At 44.0% G+C, this 20,172-nt stretch overlaps 1 protein-coding gene and 1 long non-coding RNA gene across 3 annotated transcripts in view; both read left to right on the top strand.

Annotated features, from left to right (window-relative positions):
• The first annotated feature begins 3,415 nt into the window (after positions 1-3,415).
• LOC123755754 (regenerating islet-derived protein 3-beta-like) overlaps positions 3,416-20,172 on the top strand; it is a 45,399-nt gene continuing 28,642 nt past the window's right edge. The window contains exons 1-3 of one of the 2 annotated variants that reach the window (XM_045738511.2): positions 3,425-3,582; positions 14,111-14,317; positions 17,509-19,543. In XM_045738511.2, the coding sequence (XP_045594467.2) occupies positions 3,531-3,582; positions 14,111-14,317; positions 17,509-17,756 (507 nt within the window). In that variant the 5' untranslated portion in view covers positions 3,425-3,530 and the 3' untranslated portion in view covers positions 17,757-19,543. Of the gene's footprint in view, positions 3,583-14,110; positions 14,318-17,508; positions 19,544-20,172 lie in introns of those variants that run through there. The other variant, XM_045738510.2, reaches the window with a different exon arrangement.
• On the top strand, positions 6,726-9,881 carry LOC123751391 (uncharacterized). Its single transcript, XR_006772093.2, has 2 exons — positions 6,726-9,548; positions 9,724-9,881. It is a non-coding gene; the product is annotated as an uncharacterized lncRNA (long non-coding RNA).

The following is a 20,172-nucleotide window of genomic DNA, read 5'->3' as shown; positions in this document are numbered from 1 at the left end:
TTACAGCAGGCGTGGGAGAAATATAAGGGGGGGGGGGAACCACCGTCACAATATATATATATATGTGTGTGTGTGTGTGTGTGTGTGTGTGTGTGTGTGTGTGTGTGTGTGTTTACTAGTTGTGTTTACTAGTTGTGTTTTTGCGGGGGTTGAGCTTTGCTCTTTCGGCCCGCCTCTCAACTGTCAATCAACTGTTTACTAACTAACTACTAACTTACTATTTTTTTTTTTTTCCACACCACACACACACACACCCCAGGAAGCAGCCCGTGACAGCTGACTAACTCCCAGGTACCTATTTACTGCTAGGTAACAGGGGCACTTAGGGTGAAAGAAACTTTGCCCATTTGTTTCTGCCTCGTGCGGGAATCGAACCCACGCCACAGAATTACGAGTCCTGCGCACTATCCACCAGGCTACGAGGCCCCCTTGTGTGTGTGTGTGTGTGTGTGTGTGTGTGTGTGTGTGTGTGTGTGTGTGTGTGTGTGTGTGTGTGTGTGTGTGTGTGTGTGTGTGTGTGTGGAAAAGCCACATGTGAAAAATAGAGAATGCTAAACGCGTTTCTGACTCAATTCGCCTTCATCAGAGCAAAATGAATAAAGACGGAAACGTGGTAGGCAGACCTTATACCCGCCAGGGCAGGTGATCTGCCCTAGCGGGTAGGCCTGTGTGTAAATCACGAAAATTAACACGTAATGAACAATGTAACAGTGTCAGACCACGAAGGAAGGAGTAAGACTGGAATATCCTTAAGTTCTTTCGTATTTAATAAAACATCCTCAGAAGTATCTCTTAAACAGACCACCCTGGTCATAACATCTGTTTGGAGGTATCAAGGATGAAAATTATTGGGTGTTGGTAGGACTTGTCTTGCGTGGCTAAGATGCCAAATACTGTTCAGTCGTGTTTGTATACTATACAATTGTAACTAGGTCTTCCAAGTGTCATCCTTCAATACACCTGATGGTGATATTCGTGCCTTTGTCATGATTGTATTACAATACGAATATTAAGACTCATCAATATTTGGCCGTGATTGTTATCTATATCTGGCGATAACATTTTCTCACTGTTGATAACACCTTTGTAGTATTGACAGTGACAACAAGAAGGGAGGAGGTGTTTTGACTATGGCAACGGCCACCCACTTCCCACCAGGTGACAAGCATCCAATTTGTTCCCTTCGTCCTATTATTTCCGTTTCAAGGAAAAAATCAGGGGCCATAGGCCGGCCGGTGGGAAAAGCAAAACAGTCGGCTTATGGCCCGGTTTATACTACTCACTGCCTGGTACTAATAGTAACTTGTTGCACAAGTACACTGCCTGGTACATTTAATAGTAACTTGGTATACAACACAAGTACACTCCCTGGTACTAGTAGTAACTTGGTGCACAACACAAGTACACTGCCTGGTACTAGTAGTAACTTGGTGCACAACACAAGTACACTGCCTGGTACTAGTAGTAACTTGGTGCACAACACAAGTGCACTGCCTGGTATAGTTAGTGATGGTAGACAACGAAAGTACATTTCCAGGTACCCCGAGTAACTTGATACATAAGAGAAGTATATTGCCTGGTACCTCTAGTGATAGATCTACTAAACCCCTGTTGGGGTGATGGTGACCACCTTCCTCACCAAGTCATGTCATCACTCTCACTGCCCACTCTTGCCTCTCATTGAGTACATCCCTCCCGCCATACACTTATAAGTCCCGTTCTGGTCTCTGGAGAAAGATCCCGTGCTCTACCTGCACACCGCAGGCCCTTCCTGGGTCCTGGTGGGCGCATGCATAAACAAGTTGATGGCCTTAGCTATGCGTTCCTCCCATTGGTGCCCTATTTGCTAAGTTTAATATGGGTTTCGTCGAGCAAGAAGTCCTTGTTGACATGGGGCCTCAACCAGAGTGCACACTATAGACGTAGACGACATATCCCTGCAGGTACCTTTTATTAAGCCCCTGCTACAGCTTAAGGATGCATTCGAGGGACGTTTAATGATAAGATTCATTTACAAGATTTAGAGTATAGGTAAACTATCTTTCCTAGATGTATCAGTCTCGGAAAAGAATAGTGACTTTCACACTGCAGTCTGCTCTAAGGTAACGAACATAGGAATGTGCCTTAATGCTAAGAGTGAGTGCCCTGAGAGGTACAACCGGAGTGTTGTCAAGACTTACGTCAACCGCGCTCTCACACACAGCTCCAGTTGGAAGCTGGTTGACAAGCATCTCGGTATAGTAAGGCAGGTAATAGTTAATAATGGATACTGTAACAGATATGTCGAACAGATCATTAAAAAGAAGGTGAAACCCCACACAACCCACAAGCCGGATTACACAACTGTTCATTGCCGGTCAATACTATTACAATATTCTGCAGGAACTTGTTCTCCACGCCCCATAAAACGGAAGAGAGGGGTCCTGAAAACATTATTGACAGAAGTGTGACCCTCTACCGACCCACCAACCACAAGATTGAACTAAAATTATACTGTAAGAGCAAGAAGACTGCCAACTTGTTCATGAAGAACTCTCCGGAATCCAAAAAAAACCGCTTGAAAGAGACAAATTCCGTCTCTGACTTCACATGCCCACTTGGGGACTGTCAACACCAACCAACTCAATATGTAGGCTGCTCTTACGTATTTAATCAGCAGTCCTCTTTTTTGTAGTAAACTTAATTTACCAGATTTAGTGCAATTTAATGTAGTAGATTTACTTTTTAAGAACAGACCCAGTAAATAATATAACCCTCACCAAAATGCAAACATGGGAAACCAATTTACATGCCTCAGTGAAGGATGTCACCTTCGCTCTACTTACACTGGTATGACCACCACTGCCATCTACAAGCTGGTGCCCTTAGAAACTATATGCAAAGTGTACATAACACAACACACAGTAGGAACATACTAGTAAATAATTCAACAATCCTGGCATCCACCACTGCCCAGAGAAGACTGCAAATACTGGAAGCTATACTCATACAAGAAAAAAGACCCATCCTAAATATATAGAGTAACGACTTTATCGAATTCGTTATTTTATGGCTGCCATAAAAGTTATCAGTTACCAATGAAAGCTATGATACAACTGAACTGTTGATTTTTTTTTACCATAGAAAAATTTAAATGTTATCATTGTCTTGGCAATATAAATTCAGCTGTTAGTTGATGCCAGTTTTACGGGCTATTCATGCCCGTGCCACCTTTAGGGTGGCTTAATCTTTATCAATCAATCAGTCAATCGATACCAATTGAGCTGGCGAGCCATTCATTTCCAACTTCTTATCTAGGCAGAATAACCCACATGACCTAAGAAGTTCAGTATGTCGTGCTGTGGAAATTGGCGCCTCAGCTGGTGAGTTCCCAGGCAGCAGTGGATGGCGCATGTCACGACCACATAAAAGGAAGGTTGAGGTACCTCTGCACACCAGAAGGGACCACGCTGCCTGGGAGAGAAACATACCGGGTTAAGGGCACGAAAACACTGCATCACCTCCAGCAGAGATCAGCACCTGAAGACACAATGCTGACGGTATTGGTCCTGGTCATCAGTCTCCTGACACAGGCGAGGGCAGGTGAGTACAGCAGCGGTCTCGGGACACTATACTGCTACAGTAATTGTATTACTGAAGTAATGAAGGTACTTAACCTGCATGTAAAAGGATTTCTAATTATTTAAGTTAAAATACTGACCAAAGTCTGAACTTCAAACATGACACCCTATCCTCCTCACCCTCACACACCACACCTTACCCTCCACACCCTCACACACCACACCCTACCCTCCCCTCCAAACCCTCACACACCACACCCTACCCTCTACACCCTCACACAACACACCCTACCCTCCACACCCTCACACACCACACCCTACCCTCCACACCCTCACACACCACACCCTCGCACACCACACCCTACCCTCCACATCCTCACACACCACACCCTACCCTCCACACCCTTACACACCACTCCCTACCCTCCACACCTTCACACACCACACCCTCACACACCACACCCTCGCACAACACACCCTTCCCTCCACATCCTCACACACCACTCCCTACCCTCCACACCCTCACACACCACACCCTCACACACCACACCCTACCTTCCACACCCTCACACACCACTCCTTACCCTCCACACCCTCACACACCACTCCCTACCCTCCACACCCTCACACACCACACCCTACCCTCCACATCCTCACACACCACACCCTATCCTCCACACCCTCACACACCACTCCCTACCCTCCACATCCTCACACACCACACCCTACCCTCCACACCCTCACACACCACACCCTACCCTCCACACCCTCACACACCACACCCTACCCTCCACACCCTCACACACCACTCCCTACCCTCCACACCCTCACACACCACACCCTACCCTCCACACCCTCGCATACCACACCCTACCCTCTACACCCTCACACAACACACCCTACCCTCCACACCCCTCACACACCACACCCTACCCTCCACACCCTCACACACCACACCCTACCCTCTACACCCTCACACACCACACCCTACCCTCCACATCCTCACACACCACACCCTACCCTCCACACCCTCACACACCACTCCCTACTCTCAACACCCTCACACACCACACCCTACCCTCCACACCCTCACACACCACACCCTCGCACACCACACCCTACCCTCCACATCCTCACACACCACTCCCTACCCTCCACACCCTCACACACCACACCCTACCCTCCACACCCTCACACACCACACCCTCACACACCACACCCTACCCTCCACACCCTCACACACCACACCCTACCCTCCACACCCTCACACACCACACCCTCACACACCACTCCCTACCCTCCACATCCTCACACACCACTCCCTACCCTCCACACCCTCACACACCACACCCTACCCTCCACACCCTCACACACCACACCCTACCCTCAACACCCTCACACACCACACCCTACCCTCAACACCCTCACACACCACACCCTACCCTCCACACCCTCACACACCACACCCTCACACACCACACCCTACCCTCAACACCCTCACACACCACACCCTCACACACCACACCCTACCCTCCACACCCTCACACACCACACCCTACCCTCCACACCCTCACACACCACACCCTCACACACCACTCCCTACCCTCCACATCCTCACACACCACTCCCTACCCTCCACACCCTCACACACCACACCCTACCCTCCACATCCTCACACACCACTCCCTACCCTCCACACCCTACCCTCAACACCCTCACACACCACACCCTACCCTCCACACCCTCACACACCACACCCTCACACACCACACCCTACCCTCAACACCCTCACACACCACACCCTACCCTCCACACCCTCACACACCACACCCTACCCTCCACACCCTCACACACCACACCCTCACACACCACTCCCTACCCTCCACACCCTCACAAACCACACCCTACCCTCCACACCCTCACACACCACACCCTACCCTCCACACCCTCACACACCACACCCTTACACACCACTCCCTACCCTCCACACCCTCACACACCACACCCTACCCTCCACACCCTCACACACCACACCCTACCCTCCACACCCTCACACACCACACCCTACCCTCCACACCCTCACACACCACACCCTCACACACCACTCCCTACCCTCCACACCCTCACACACCACACCCTACCCTCCACACCCTCACACACCACACCCTACCCTCCACACCCTCACACACCACACCCTACCCTCCACACCCTCACACACCACACCCTACCCTCCACACCCTCACACACCACTCCCTACCCTCCACATCCTCACACACCACTCCCTACCCTCCACACCCTCACACACCACACCCTACCCTCCACACCCTCACACACCACACCCTACCCTCCACACCCTCACACACCACACCCTCACACACCACACCCTACCCTCCACACCCTCACACACTACACCCTACCCTCCACACCCTCACACACCACACCCTACCCTCCACACCTTCACACACCACACCCTCACACACCACACCCTACCCTCCACACCCTCACACACCACACCCTACCCTCCACACCCTCACACACCACACCCTACCCTCCACACCCTCACACACCACACCCTCACACACCACACCCTACCCTCTACACCCTCACACACCACACCCTACCCTCCACACCCTCACACACCACACCCTACCCTCCACACCCTCACACACCACTCCCTACCCTCCACACCCTCACACACCACACCCTACCCTCCACACCCTCACACACCACTCCCTACCCTCCACACCCTCACATACCACACCCTACCCTCCACACCCTCACACACCACACCCTACCCTCCACACCCTCACACACCACACCCTACCCTCCACACCCTCACACACCACACCCTCACACACCACACCCTACCCTCAACACCCTCACACACCACACCCTACCCTCCACACCCTCACACACCACACCCTCACACACCACTCCCTACCCTCCACATCCTCACACACCACTCCCTACCCTCCACACCCTCACACACCACACCCTACCCTCCACACCCTCACACACCACACCCTCACACACCACACCCTACCCTCCACACCCTCACACACCACACCCTACCCTCACACACCACACCCTACCCTCCTCACCATCACACACCACACCCTCACACACCACACCCTACCCTCCACACCCTCACACACCACACCCTACCCTCCACACCCTCACACACCACACCCTACCCTCCACACCCTCACACACCACACCCTACCCTCCTCACCATCACACACCACACCCTCACACACCACACCCTACCCTCCTCACCATCACACACCACACCCTCACACACCACACCCTACCCTCCACACCACACCCTACCCTCCTCACCATCACACCCTAACCTCCCTCAACAAAATTTTGTATGTATGAATGTATTCACCTAGTTGTGCTTGCGGGGGTTGAGCTCTGCTCTTCCGGTCCGCCTCTCAACTGTCAAAATCAACTGTTACTAACGACTATTTTTTTCCACGCCACACACACACACACACCAGGAAGCAGCCCGTGACAGCTGACTAACTCCCAGGTACCTATTTACTGCTAGGTAACAGGAACATTAGGGTGAAAGAAACTCTGCCCATTGTTTCTCGCTGGCGCCCGGGATTGAACCCTGGACCACAGGATCACACGTCCAGCGTGCTGTTCGCTCAGTCACCGTGTGTACGTATGTATGTACTGCTTGGGAAAACCTCACAAATCCAACCCCAAATATCATCCTGCTTGGGGACATCTGTGAGATTTTTTTCTACGCCTACCTCCCTTAGGAGGTGGACTACAAGTTTAAAGACTGCTCACGGCAGTTAAGCATGAGTCCAATAGAAAAAGGAAAAGCGGAAGCAAACCGCCAGGCCTCCACCACTAGGGGTGAAAACGTGTCCACAATAGGCCGCTGGCTCCTCCTAGTTAAACAGGACGTTAAAACTAATAAAGGGTAACCGACGGGTTCTCACAATCAAATATTTATATTTGATGTGGCGCTATGAATTGGAATTCGAATTCCCAATGACAGCCGTCATCAAAAGATCACATCAACATTCAATCGTATAAAGCAGAACATGGGTGGAAAAGAATGGTTGAAGGGTTGACATCAAAGACCGTTTTCTATAACATAACAATTCATTAATAACAAGAGACTAAACTACTACATTACCGAGTTTACGTTACGTTAATGTCCATCCAGTGGCACGATGACAAACAGCTAAATAGCAACCCTTGCTGTGCGGCTGCATACTGAACTAACCTGAACACAGGTGTGCCCACTGATGACGCAATATTGCAAATCTAAAAAAAATATCACAGACTAAGTTACACCACAGCGAGTGGTTACGTTATTGTCCATCCAGTGGCAATTGCAACACAGCTATTCAACAGCCCCACGAGAAATGACAGCAGTCTCCATCCTGCTGACACTTCGGGCTGACAAGTGAACTAACTGAACAATGATGCCCACTGAAGACACAAGCATGCAATCAATATTGTCACGGCTTCACGGTGACAATACTATAATCACAAGCTTAAGGGCCCTCCTTCCAAACAGGAGTGACCCCCGTAACTAGGCGGGTAGTCCAACAGTGACTCCCCCTATCACAACCTAGTGTAAAGACTCTTTGCAACTCCCTACAAGAAGTTGCACTGTAAACAGTAAACAAAGTCAAGCAAGGTGGGATTCTAGGACACAGCTCCAGTAATCCCTAAGTTACTCTACTCTCGTCACCAGACGACAAACAAAAGAAATTGCCTTAATCAATTACCAAACTGATTATGTGATTAATTACGTTGACTGATCACAGCAGTCAGCAACAAAGTACTACGTTAATCACAACCAATTGTCTCTCGTAGACAACAACATGATGGTACTCTACGTTAATCATTAACACTTGTCTCTCTTAACACATGTCATCTTGTTAACAATAACTCAAAACTCTCTTATATTAGATCACACTTGACTCCTTGCAAGTATTCAGTGAGTAATTCTTAATTAAGGTCAAACGGACCACTAATTACATCCCCATTGAGTTACGATAACTAAGCCTACCCTAACTTGGTAGCTTCTCAACAGTCTGTGTCAAAATTTACTTTACTGAGTGTTAATTACCCTAATTAACTCCGAGCAATTAATTAACTGTCACCAGGACCGATAATTAATCATACATAAATACGTCTCACTCCGCACTGCCTAAGCAGGTCTCATCAAACACTGTGAATTCACAGGAGAGGAGTTAATTACCTTAATTAAAATGAGTGCAATTAATCCACTGTCCTCAGACAGGATATGATTAATATAACGATTTATGCTAGCTCCATGACCTCGCTTTACCGAGTCATCTGAGTCCTCAAGACTCCAGACGTTAATTACTCCACTAATTATCATGAGCCAAAAATTGCTATACCCCAGAAAGGTAATTAGTCCCGAGCAAATTACGTTAACACAAATACTGACAGACTCTGACAGATCCTCTCCCACTACGTGAATTCATGATGAGAAGGCTAATTACATAATTAGCTAGAGTGGTCAATTAGTTGTCACACGGACAATTAATTGCTCCCGAGACGTATCTCACTCAAGCTCAACACTGTTCTCCTATAACAGCTCTCACTCACTCAACAATAAGTGTGCACCCCTTATCCAGTTAATTACCCCTTTAATTAACTCACTGAATCCTTAAGTCCTCAACACAACTTAAAGGAAAAGTGGAAACTGGGTAGAGCAAGTGGTTTACTATTAAATCCATGAACTAGTGTCCTATGGATATTATTGATAATTATTATCTTGAATATATATATTGACTATAATTTATGAATCAAATCTTCTCACCCAAAATGGGGGGTTAAATGTGAAAAGACTATTGCATCCCTGACATCATTCCAGTGTGGTTCGATCACTGAAGTAAATGAGATAATTAATTGCAAAATTGTGCAAAGATAATTAGAGGTGAATGGGCCTCAAGATACTACAATCAACTAGTATTACTACCAATGGTTAGTAACATGAATATATTGAGTAATGGTTAGACAAGATATTTATTCTCATTTGAAGTTCATGAGGCTATCAAATTGTACTTGATTTCCTAAATCATGTAAATGAAATATTTTTAAAGAATTATTAGTTATCAACCGTTACTTAGTGAAATAAAACTAAATTGAACTTGTTCAGCTGCTTAGCTGTGACAGTGAACGGAGATGCAGAGTCGTGATGGCGTCGTCTGGTGCTTGCTGGACCACGTGAGCCAAGAGCGTGGCGTGGGAAAATGATGAGACCACGGCCGCTCCAACGCACACTGAAATTCCAATTAAAAGTACAAATTGCCTACACCAAGTAGATTGTGTCATCACTATTCAATAGAAGGGACAGAGCAAATTCCTTACAGACGTACTTGTAGTTTGGGGAGGTCTTGTGGTGTAACGATGGACAAAGTGTATTATAAAATTAAAAGAGCTCGATTAATAATATGAGAACACTTAACCTGCTGGTTGTCCACCGATGCAATCCTTAGATTGCTACTGGAGCAGTTGCACACTCCTAGGCCGATTAATTGTAAGGGACTATCGTAGAATTGTTGGAAATTCGCTTCTCTCTGGACGCTCGTGTCGTACTTCTGATGGCGTCGCTAGTCCAGCACTGACTCATGGCGTCGCTACGCTCTCGTCTCCCTCAACCCCTCTCTCACGCATTCGCAATAAAATTTGTAAGGACGGAAAATTCTTTTCCACGTAATTACTTTACGTAATGCGTTAATGAGAACAGCGTTGCAATTGTAGGGAATTAAATATTGTTTATATTCTCGCTTAATGGTGTTAATCATGAACAGTGTTCTTATTAACGAGAAATGGAGAGAATTTCTATTTCCTCCATAGCGTTTGGATATAACAGATAAACTGTTATATAGAGATAATTTAAGTTAAGAACTCGTGGTTATTGAATCACTAGTCGTAATATTATCAGAGATTAACTCTTATAAAGAATACTGATAAAAGTTGAGAATATTATTCAATTCTCTAACATGTTGGTAATAATTATGTCCTGCTGGACATTATCTGACGCAATATACCTCTCGATGTGGTGAGAATTTCAGCAAATGACGCGTAGATAGAGAAATATTAATTTATATTAGTAATACAGTTAGTAGGGTTAATAAATACTGTAGTTAATACAATAATGATGTATTGTAATACAAGAAATTATATATTAGTGTTGGAAACTTTCCAACAAGTATTGATCACAGAACAACCAGTATTGACCACAGATCCAGCATTGATCACAGAACCAGTATTGATCACAGAACCAGTATTGATCACAGAATAACCAGTATTGATCACAGAACAACCAGTATTGATCACATAACCAGTATTGACCACAGAACAACCAGTATTGACCACAGAACAACCAGTATTGATCACAGAACAACCAGTATTGATCACAGAACCAGTATTGATCACAGAACAAGCAGTATTGATCACAGAACAGCCAGTATTGATCACACAACAACCAGTATTGATCACAAAGCCACCAGTATTGATCACAAAGCAACCAGTTTTGACCATAGAACAACCAGTATTGATCATAGAACCAGTATTGATCACAGAACAACCAGTATTGATCACAGAACAACCAGTATTGATCACAGAACAACAAGTATTGATCACAGAACCAGTATTGATCACAGAACAACAAGTATTGTGGGAAAACTTGACTCATGTAATTCATTTAAATTGATCCTAATTCGATACCTACGAAGGACCACCACTTTTTAAGGGAAAAGTGGAAACTGGGTAGAGCAAGTGGTTTACTATTAAATCCATGAACTAGTGTCCTATGGATATTATTGATAATTATTATCTTGAATATATATATTGACTAATTTATGAATCAAATCTTCTCACCCAAAATGGGGGGTTAAATGTGAAAAGACTATTGCATCCCTGACATCATTTCAGTATGGTTCGATCACTGAAGTAAATGAGATAATTAATTGCAAAATTGTGCAAAGATAATTAGAGGTGAATGGGCCTCAAGATATTACAATAGACTAGTATTACTACCAATGGTTAGTAACATGAATATATTGAGTAATGGTTAGACAAGATATTTATTCTCATTTGAAGTTCATGAGGCTATCAAATTGTACTTGATTTCCTAAATCATGTAAATGAAATATTTTTAAAGAATTATTAGTTATCAACCGTTACTTAGTGAAATAAAACTAAATTGAACTTGTTCAGCTGCTTAGCTGTGACAGTGAACGGAGATGCAGAGTCGTGATGGCGTCGTCTGGTGCTTGCTGGACCACGTGAGCCAAGAGCGTGGCGTGGGAAAATGATGAGACCACGGCCGCTCCAACGCACACTGAAATTCCAATTAAAAGTACAAATTGCCTACACCAAGTAGATTGTGTCATCACTATTCAATAGAAGGGACAGAGCAAATTCCTTACAGACGTACTTGTAGTTTGGGGAGGTCTTGTGGTGTAACGATGGACAAAGTGTATTATAAAATTAAAAGAGCTCGATTAATAATATGAGAACACTTAACCTGCTGGTTGTCCACCGATGCAATCCTTAGACTGCTATTGGAGCAGTTGCACACTCCTAGGCCGATTAATTGTAAGGGACTATCGTAGAATTGTTGGAAATTCGCTTCTCTCTGGACGCTCGTGTCGTACTTCTGATGGCGTCGCTAGTCCAGCTCTGACTCAAGGCGTCGCCACGCTCTCGTCTCCCTCAACCCCTCTCTCACGCATTCGCAATAAAATTTGTAAGGACGGAAAATTCTTTTCCACGTAATTACTTTACGTAATGCGTTAATGAGAACAGCGTTGCAATTGTAGGGAATTAAATATTGTTTATATTCTCGCTAAATGGTGTTAATCATGAACAGTGTTCTTATTAACGAGAAATGGAGAGAATTTCTATTTCCTCCATAGCGTTTGGATATAACAGATAAACTGTTATATAGAGATAATTTAGGTTAAGAACTCGTGGTTATTGAATCACTAGTCGTAATATTATCAGAGATTAACTCTTATAAAGAATACTGATAAAAGTTGAGAATATTATTCAATTCTCTCACATGTTCGTAATAATTATGTCCTGCTGGACATTATCTGACGCAATATACCTCTCCATGTGGTGAGAATTTCAGCAAATGACGCGTAGATAGAGAAATATTAATTTATATTTGTAATACAGTTAGTAGGGTTAATAAATACTGTAGTTAATACAATAATGATGTATTGTAATATAAGAAATTATATATTAGTGTTGGAAACTTTCCAACAAGTATTGATCACAGAACAACCAGTAGTGATCACAGAACAACCAGTATTGATCCAGAGAAACCCAGTATTGATCACAGAACAACTAGTATTGATCACAGAACAACCAGTATTGATCACAGAACAACCAGTATTGATCACAGAACAACCAGTATTGATCACAGAACAACCAGTATTGATCACAGAACAAATAGTATTGATCACAGAACAACCAGTTTTGATCAGAGAACCACCAGTATTGATCAGAGAACAACCAGTATTGATCACAGAACAAACAGTATTGACCACAGAACAATTAGTATTGATCACAGAACCAATATTGATCACAGAACAACCAGTATTGATCACAGAACAACCAGTATTGATCACAGAACAACCAGTATTGATCACAGAACAACCAGTATTGATCACACAACAACTAGTATTGACCACAGAACAACCAGTTCTGATCACAGAACAAGCATTATTGATCACAGAACAATTAGTATTGATCACAGAACAACCAGTATTGATCCAGAGAAACCCAGTATTGATCACAGAACAACTAGTATTGATCACAGAACAACCAGTATTGATCACAGAACAACCAGTATTGATCACAGAACAACCAGTATTGATCACAGAACAAATAGTATTGATCACAGAACAATCAGTTTTGATCAGAGAACCACCAGTATTGATCAGAGAATAACCAGTATTTATCACAGAACCAGTATTGATCACAGAACCAGTATTGATCACAGAACCAGTATTGATCACAGAACAAACAGTATTGACCACAGAACAATTAGTATTGATCACAGAACCAGTATTGATCACAGAACAACCAGTATTGATCACAGAACAACCAGTATTGATCACAGAACAACCAGTATTGATCACAGAACAACCAGTATTGATCACAGAACAACCAGTATTGATCACAGAACAACTAGTATTGACCACAGAACCAGTATTGGTCACAGAACAACCAGTACTGATCACAGAACAACCCAGTGTAGATCACAGAACAATCCTAACCTAATAATCCTAGGCCTAATTCACGTTATCTGAGGCCTAATATAGTACATATATGTGCTATAGTAGGCTAGGAGTATTTAAGTTTGGTTTTTAGTATTTATTTTTCCGGGCCCTACATAATGAATACTACCAAGTTTTACTTTATATGTGTCCATCACGTGGATACATGCAGGAAGATCCACACAGTTACACAACGTACTGACGTATCAGCAGGGTGGGCTGGGGAATGCTAACGAACACTCTTTCCAGGTGATAATGCTAAGACGGTGAGGACGACGTGCCCCGAGGGCTTCATGCCGCTGGGGACCGGCTGTTACAGCTACTTCGACATGAATGAGACGTACGACAAGGCTCGGGAGATCTGTCAGCTCCTCCCAGGGGATAATGTCGACTTGGCCGTCTTCGACTCCCACCCGGGCGACGCCACCTTCATATCCACCTTCGCAATCAACAACGGTACTCTTAAATTTGTTGTTGTATTGACCTATGATTGTATAGTGAGCTCCAGCAATTCGGCCGCGACTTTCAGTTTTCTGACGCAATGCCTACAATCCTCTTGGTTTATTATATCTTAGCTTATATATGTGTGCTTCGATGTCATTCTCCATCATATTCCATTTGCCTGCCACTCCCACGCTGACGGAACACTTCCCATATATCTTCTGTGGTGATGAGCGCCTCTGGTCGCCAGCCGTCCTGTGGTCCACTCCTACACTCCTTCAACCCACGCTTGAAACAATCGAGGGACCCCACCTCCACCACGTTACGCGGCAATTGGTTCCACAAATCAACAACCCTGTTACTGAACCAGTATTTACCCAAGTCTTTCCTATATCTAAACTTATCCAATTTATACCCATTGTTTCGTGTTCTGTCTTGTGTTGATACTTTTTATACCCTATTAATATCCCCTTTGTTATGTCCATTCATCTACTTGTAAACCTCTATAAGTCACCCCTAACTCTTTGCCTTTCCAGTGAATGCAACTTAAGCTTTGTTAATCTTTCTTCATATGAAAGATTTCTAATTTGGGGAATTAACTTAGTCATCCTACGCTGGACACGTTCAAGTGAATTTATATCCATTCTATAATACGGCGACCAAAACTGAACTGCATAATCTAAATGGGGCCTAACCAGAGCAAGATATACCTTAAGAACCACACCAGGTGTCTTGTTACTAACGCTGCGATTAATAAATCCGAGTGTCCGATTTGCCTTATTACGAACATTCATGCATTGATCCTTTTGTTTTAAATTCTTACTAATCATAACTCCCAGAATCCTTTCGCAATCCGACTTCGCAATCTCAACACCATCTAGCTCGTATCTTGTAACTCTATCAACATTACCTAGCCTCAGAACTTTACATTTATCAGCATTAAACTGCATCTGCCAATCCTTTGACCATTTCAAAACCCTATCTAGATCAACTTGAAGTGATAGTGAGTCCTCCTCCAAATTAATTTCCCTACCGATTTTCGTATCATCGGCAAATTTGCAAATGTTGCTACTCAAACCTGAATCTAAATAATTTATATATATTATAAACAACAAAGGTCCCAGGACAGAGCCTTGAGGCACTCTACTTACAACATTTTCCCACTCTGACTTGACTCCATTTATACTAACTCTCTGTTTCCTTTGGTATAGGCATGCCCTAATCCAGCTTAATTAATATAGCATGGTTGTCACCATGCATGCTGGCCTCCTTGTTCCTGTACCTGGAGGTTGTCACCATGCTTGCTGGCCTTCTTGTTCCTGTACCTGGAGGTTGTCACCATGCATGCTGGCCTCCTTGTTCCTGTACCTGGAGGTTGTCACCATGCTTGCTGGCCTCCTTGTTCCTGTACCTGGAGGTTGTCACCATGCTTGCTGGCCTCCTTGTTCCTGTACCTGGAGGTTGTCACCATGCATGCTGGCCTCCTTGTTCCTGTACCTGGAGGTTGTCACCATGCATGCTGGCCTCCTTGTTCCTGTACCTGGAGGTTGTCACCATGCATGCTGGCCTCCTTGTTCCTGTACCTGGAGGTTGTCACCATGCATGCTGGCCTTCTTGTTCCTGTACCTGGAGGTTGTCACCATGCATGCTGGCCTCCTTGTTCCTGTACCTGGAGGTTGTCACCATGCTTGCTGGCCTCCTTGTGGTTATTGTGTTACCTGATAATGTGTTGCATAAATCCAGTTTAAAATTTCTAAACCAGAGTTTTCTTCCATATATATATATATATATATATATATATATATATATATATATATATATATATATATATATATATATATATATATATATATATATATATATATATATATGGAAGAAAACTCTGGTAAAACTATATATATATATATATATATATATATATATATATATATATATATATATATATATATATATATATATATATATATATATATGGAAGAAAACTCTGGTAAAACTATATATATATATATATATATATATATATATATATATATATATATATATATAGTTATAGGCAACTGTTGTGGGGTTGCATCCTGGGGAGGGTCAGTAGTGCGCTCTTGCAGGGATTTCGATACATGCCTAAGCGCAGGCTTCCTGTCCCCGACAACAAAAACTATCAAGTATTTAGGGTAAAGTTGAAAGGTTTCCAGCTTTAATTTTTGGGTATTTGATTGTAAGATATTTTATTTAGCTATTTTATATAAAAATGTAGTGAGGAAAGGTAGTCAGAAATAATGTGGAGGTGGTCGCCACGTGGTATAACAATGGGGTGACGTAATACAAACCGTAATAGTTCACCTTGAGCTGAAGTCGTCGGGGAAAGTAGGTCGGCGAAGGCAGGTGAAGCAAGTCCAGGCTTCTCAGGAAGGATAGGGTAGAGGGAGTCAAAGCCTCTTCAGTAATCCTAGTAGCACTTATCCTAAGTGCAGGTGGTGCCGGATGGGCGTCGTCCGCATTGGGTTACGTGCAGTTCATATCTGTGCTCCCTCTCTCGACCTGCGCGGGGCTGCTGCGCGGGAAGGCTGTGCGCGGTCGCCGTCCACCAATCAGGGCACAGTCCTGCCTACGCTATGAAATGTCTCCTTTGGCGGGCACTTTGAATGTGGTTCCCTCCACAATAATTAAGCTGTCAACTTCAGTGTTGTCAATAAATTTGAGTGCTACCAGTATGGCAATCAGTTCAACTTGCAAGGATAAGTTCAACGTACCCAGTTACAAATTCTTATATTCATTTCAATTGTGCTGATAAGCAATAACAGCACTTCCTGCCCTCCCTGTTGCTGTATTGAGTGATCTGTCAGTGTTATGGTCTGTGTGATGTTGTTTTTAGTTTTTATATTGTGTATGTGTTCAAGAGTATTTAATTTACCCTTGAGTACACACGCACACACACATCCATCCTACTCACCCATCACCACTCTCCGATTCCTCTAACCCATCCCTCTCACTCATTCCCACATTATAACAGAACTGCCTCACTGACCAGCCACTTACGGGCGATTCATGCCCGTGCCACCTCTTGGGTGGATTAATCTTCATCACCAGCCAGGCATATCTGCTGTGCCAGGTGAGAACGACGGGCTCACCATACCCCGTGCTGCTTGCAACATTTTGTTCCGAGCAGCTGAATCTAAACCAACTGAGCAGCCTTGCCTCTTCCCCAGAGATAAGCAGCCTGTGGGTGGGGAGCACTGACGAGGACCACGAGGGGTACTGGACGTGGGTGGATGGAAGACCTTTACACCCGGAATCACCGTACTGGAACACCACCATGCCAAGGGGCAGTGGCTATTTTAATTGTGGCATTATGTCTCAAGTGATGGAGACGTCGGTGAGGATGCGCCTTATGGATACTGAATGCAGTAAAACCTATCCCTTCATTTGTCAGCTGGGCCTGAACCCTCTGAAGTAGACCTGCTCTTGGTGTTACTTGTTTGTTTATGCTGAAAAATTCACACACACAATTCAAACAATATTTGATTATTTAATGTAATAAAATCATTATGATTTGATTATTTAGCCTCATGAGTGAAAATAAACTGTATAACTAACCTGGCTGTCAACACCATAGGAAGCTAAGAATGTAACTATATTCCAAAAACCAAAACAACTTTAGAAGGAAATTCTCCTCAAACCATCAACAAAACTTCCAAGAAATATAGTACAGCTGCAGGAATGTATTGCAAGTGTTTCAAGCCAGAGCACATGGGTCATTATTATTATTGTCAGTTAAAACAATTATTTCCACATTACAAATTAAAGATGTAAGTTCTCTGAGCTGCCGTAAGAGATATGCTCAGTAAAAATAACATAAATAGAACATATTTATAGCATATCAGAATATATGCATCTAATTTGGTGCACTTTAATTGTTGTTTGTATATGCTGATGTAATAATCCTAACTTCTCTACCCTTACTCTCCACTCAATACCCCAGCTTAACACTGCTTGCAACTCAGCATGACCCCTCACTGAGCTACGGCGAATATCAGCGGCAATCATGAAGTCAAGGGGTAAGGAACTTGGTAAATAAATCTTGGGAAATTAAAAGGTAATCTTTACTTTACTGATTGAGGATTCAAAGACAACACACTACACTACACTAATTTTTGTTCAAGGACAACTCTAATAACCATACAATAGAAGAACACAGAGGAATTTCTAGGACCGCACATAAAACCAGGCAAATAGTCATGAATCAGCATTAATAACCAAAAGGGGGAACAAATAGCTAAACACAATGAAATTAAAATACACTTTATTATTTAAGTCACGTATATTGAAGACAAATTAAAAATATAACCTACTCTCAGATTATCCTTAAGAGGTAATATAAACGGAGTGTGCAATTACTTTTGATGTATCAAAACTCAGACAGACATTACCTTAATCCTTGCAAAATCGGCCAAGATGTTGAATGGCTTTCCTACAGGTCAGGAGACCTGTACACCAGTAAGCCCCAAGACACACTGACTTCAATATTCTTAAACTATCCCTGGGAGACCTAAAGTTTTCCTCTGGAGCTTGGCTCCGGCTAGGAGAACCAATCAATTCAAAGCAAACCTGGAATATTCTGAGGCTGGGCCAATGGGTGACTAGGCACTACCCTGGGGGACTCCGCCTCTCAAAGCTCAACCAATGACTACTGAGTGTTACTCTTAGGCCAGCCAAAACTCTGACTTAGCCCCACCCCTAGGCCTCCTTGGTGACATAGGACTGTCCTGAAAGTTTTGTTTTACTCCCGTATAATCATGAACCGTTCCCATGCTACAATCACTGAATGCCCAGTTATTAGACCTTTCAGACCAGTTGGCATGAGATACCTGGAGCTTTGCAATTACTTTATTCACTCTCGTATTCTTGAAGATATCCTCATAGTGTACCCAAAATTTGCCAGTGCCGGCTACTAAACATATGTCCCCTGTATGACTAAGCATCCTGCGAGATAGAGACTTTTATTACCACTGCTACCTTATTCAATCTTGTGTTGATGATATCCTCAAAATGCTTCCGGAGTCTGCCAGTGCAGACTGCTTATCACATGCCTCTGTATGACTAACCATCCTGTGTGATGGGGATTTTATAGCATCACGTAGTTAGCTTTTTTGACACACTGTACTCCACTTCATATAGTCTAGGGTAGCTGCACTAATGCAGATGTACCTAATGTATTAATAATAAAACAAAAACAGGAAACAACAGCCGTTTTGGCTCCTAGCCCCCTCAATTGAAACTTGAGAACTATGGTAATTCCTCACTGGTTCTAAACCTGTCAAATGGTTAGTGGCGAAGGCAGGAGGAGAGGAGAACGATTGGAAAAGACTGGGAGACAACCAATTGGAGGTATTAGAGAAAATAGGATTGGGGAATAGGAGAAGACAAGTGACTTGACCACCTGCCTAAGAGGTATTTTGACTCGAGTAGTATATGGCAGGAACTGCCAACAAGGGAGGGAGGAAGAGTGACCAGAGGATCGGACTGACAACTGGGGAGGGGAAGGGAAAAGGAATGAGGCAACGGGGGAAGGGAAAAGGCGTTTCTTTCTAGGCGATTAACCATGCATAAACCACAGGGCTCCATCAAGGAACATATAATCTTTTCTCACAACCAGACCAGAGAAATCTTAACACGCAACAGAAAAATTATCGATAAATACAGTGATAGCAGGAGATTCGACATCAGCGAGGCACTACCCATCAAAAAGTCAACACCAGCAATCAACAGCCAATTAGTGCACAACTATATTCTACCTACTTCAAGACTCCGAACCAACATAAAAGGAGCAAGAGGAGGTATGGGCCAAAAGGCCTTCTGCAGTTACTTCCATT

Source organism: Procambarus clarkii, chromosome 43, assembly GCF_040958095.1.
Source record: "Procambarus clarkii isolate CNS0578487 chromosome 43, FALCON_Pclarkii_2.0, whole genome shotgun sequence".
In the NCBI taxonomy this organism is placed as follows: domain Eukaryota; kingdom Metazoa; phylum Arthropoda; class Malacostraca; order Decapoda; family Cambaridae; genus Procambarus; species Procambarus clarkii.
Note: the sequence above shows the minus strand (reverse complement) of the source record. Positions and strands in the feature narration are given on the sequence as shown.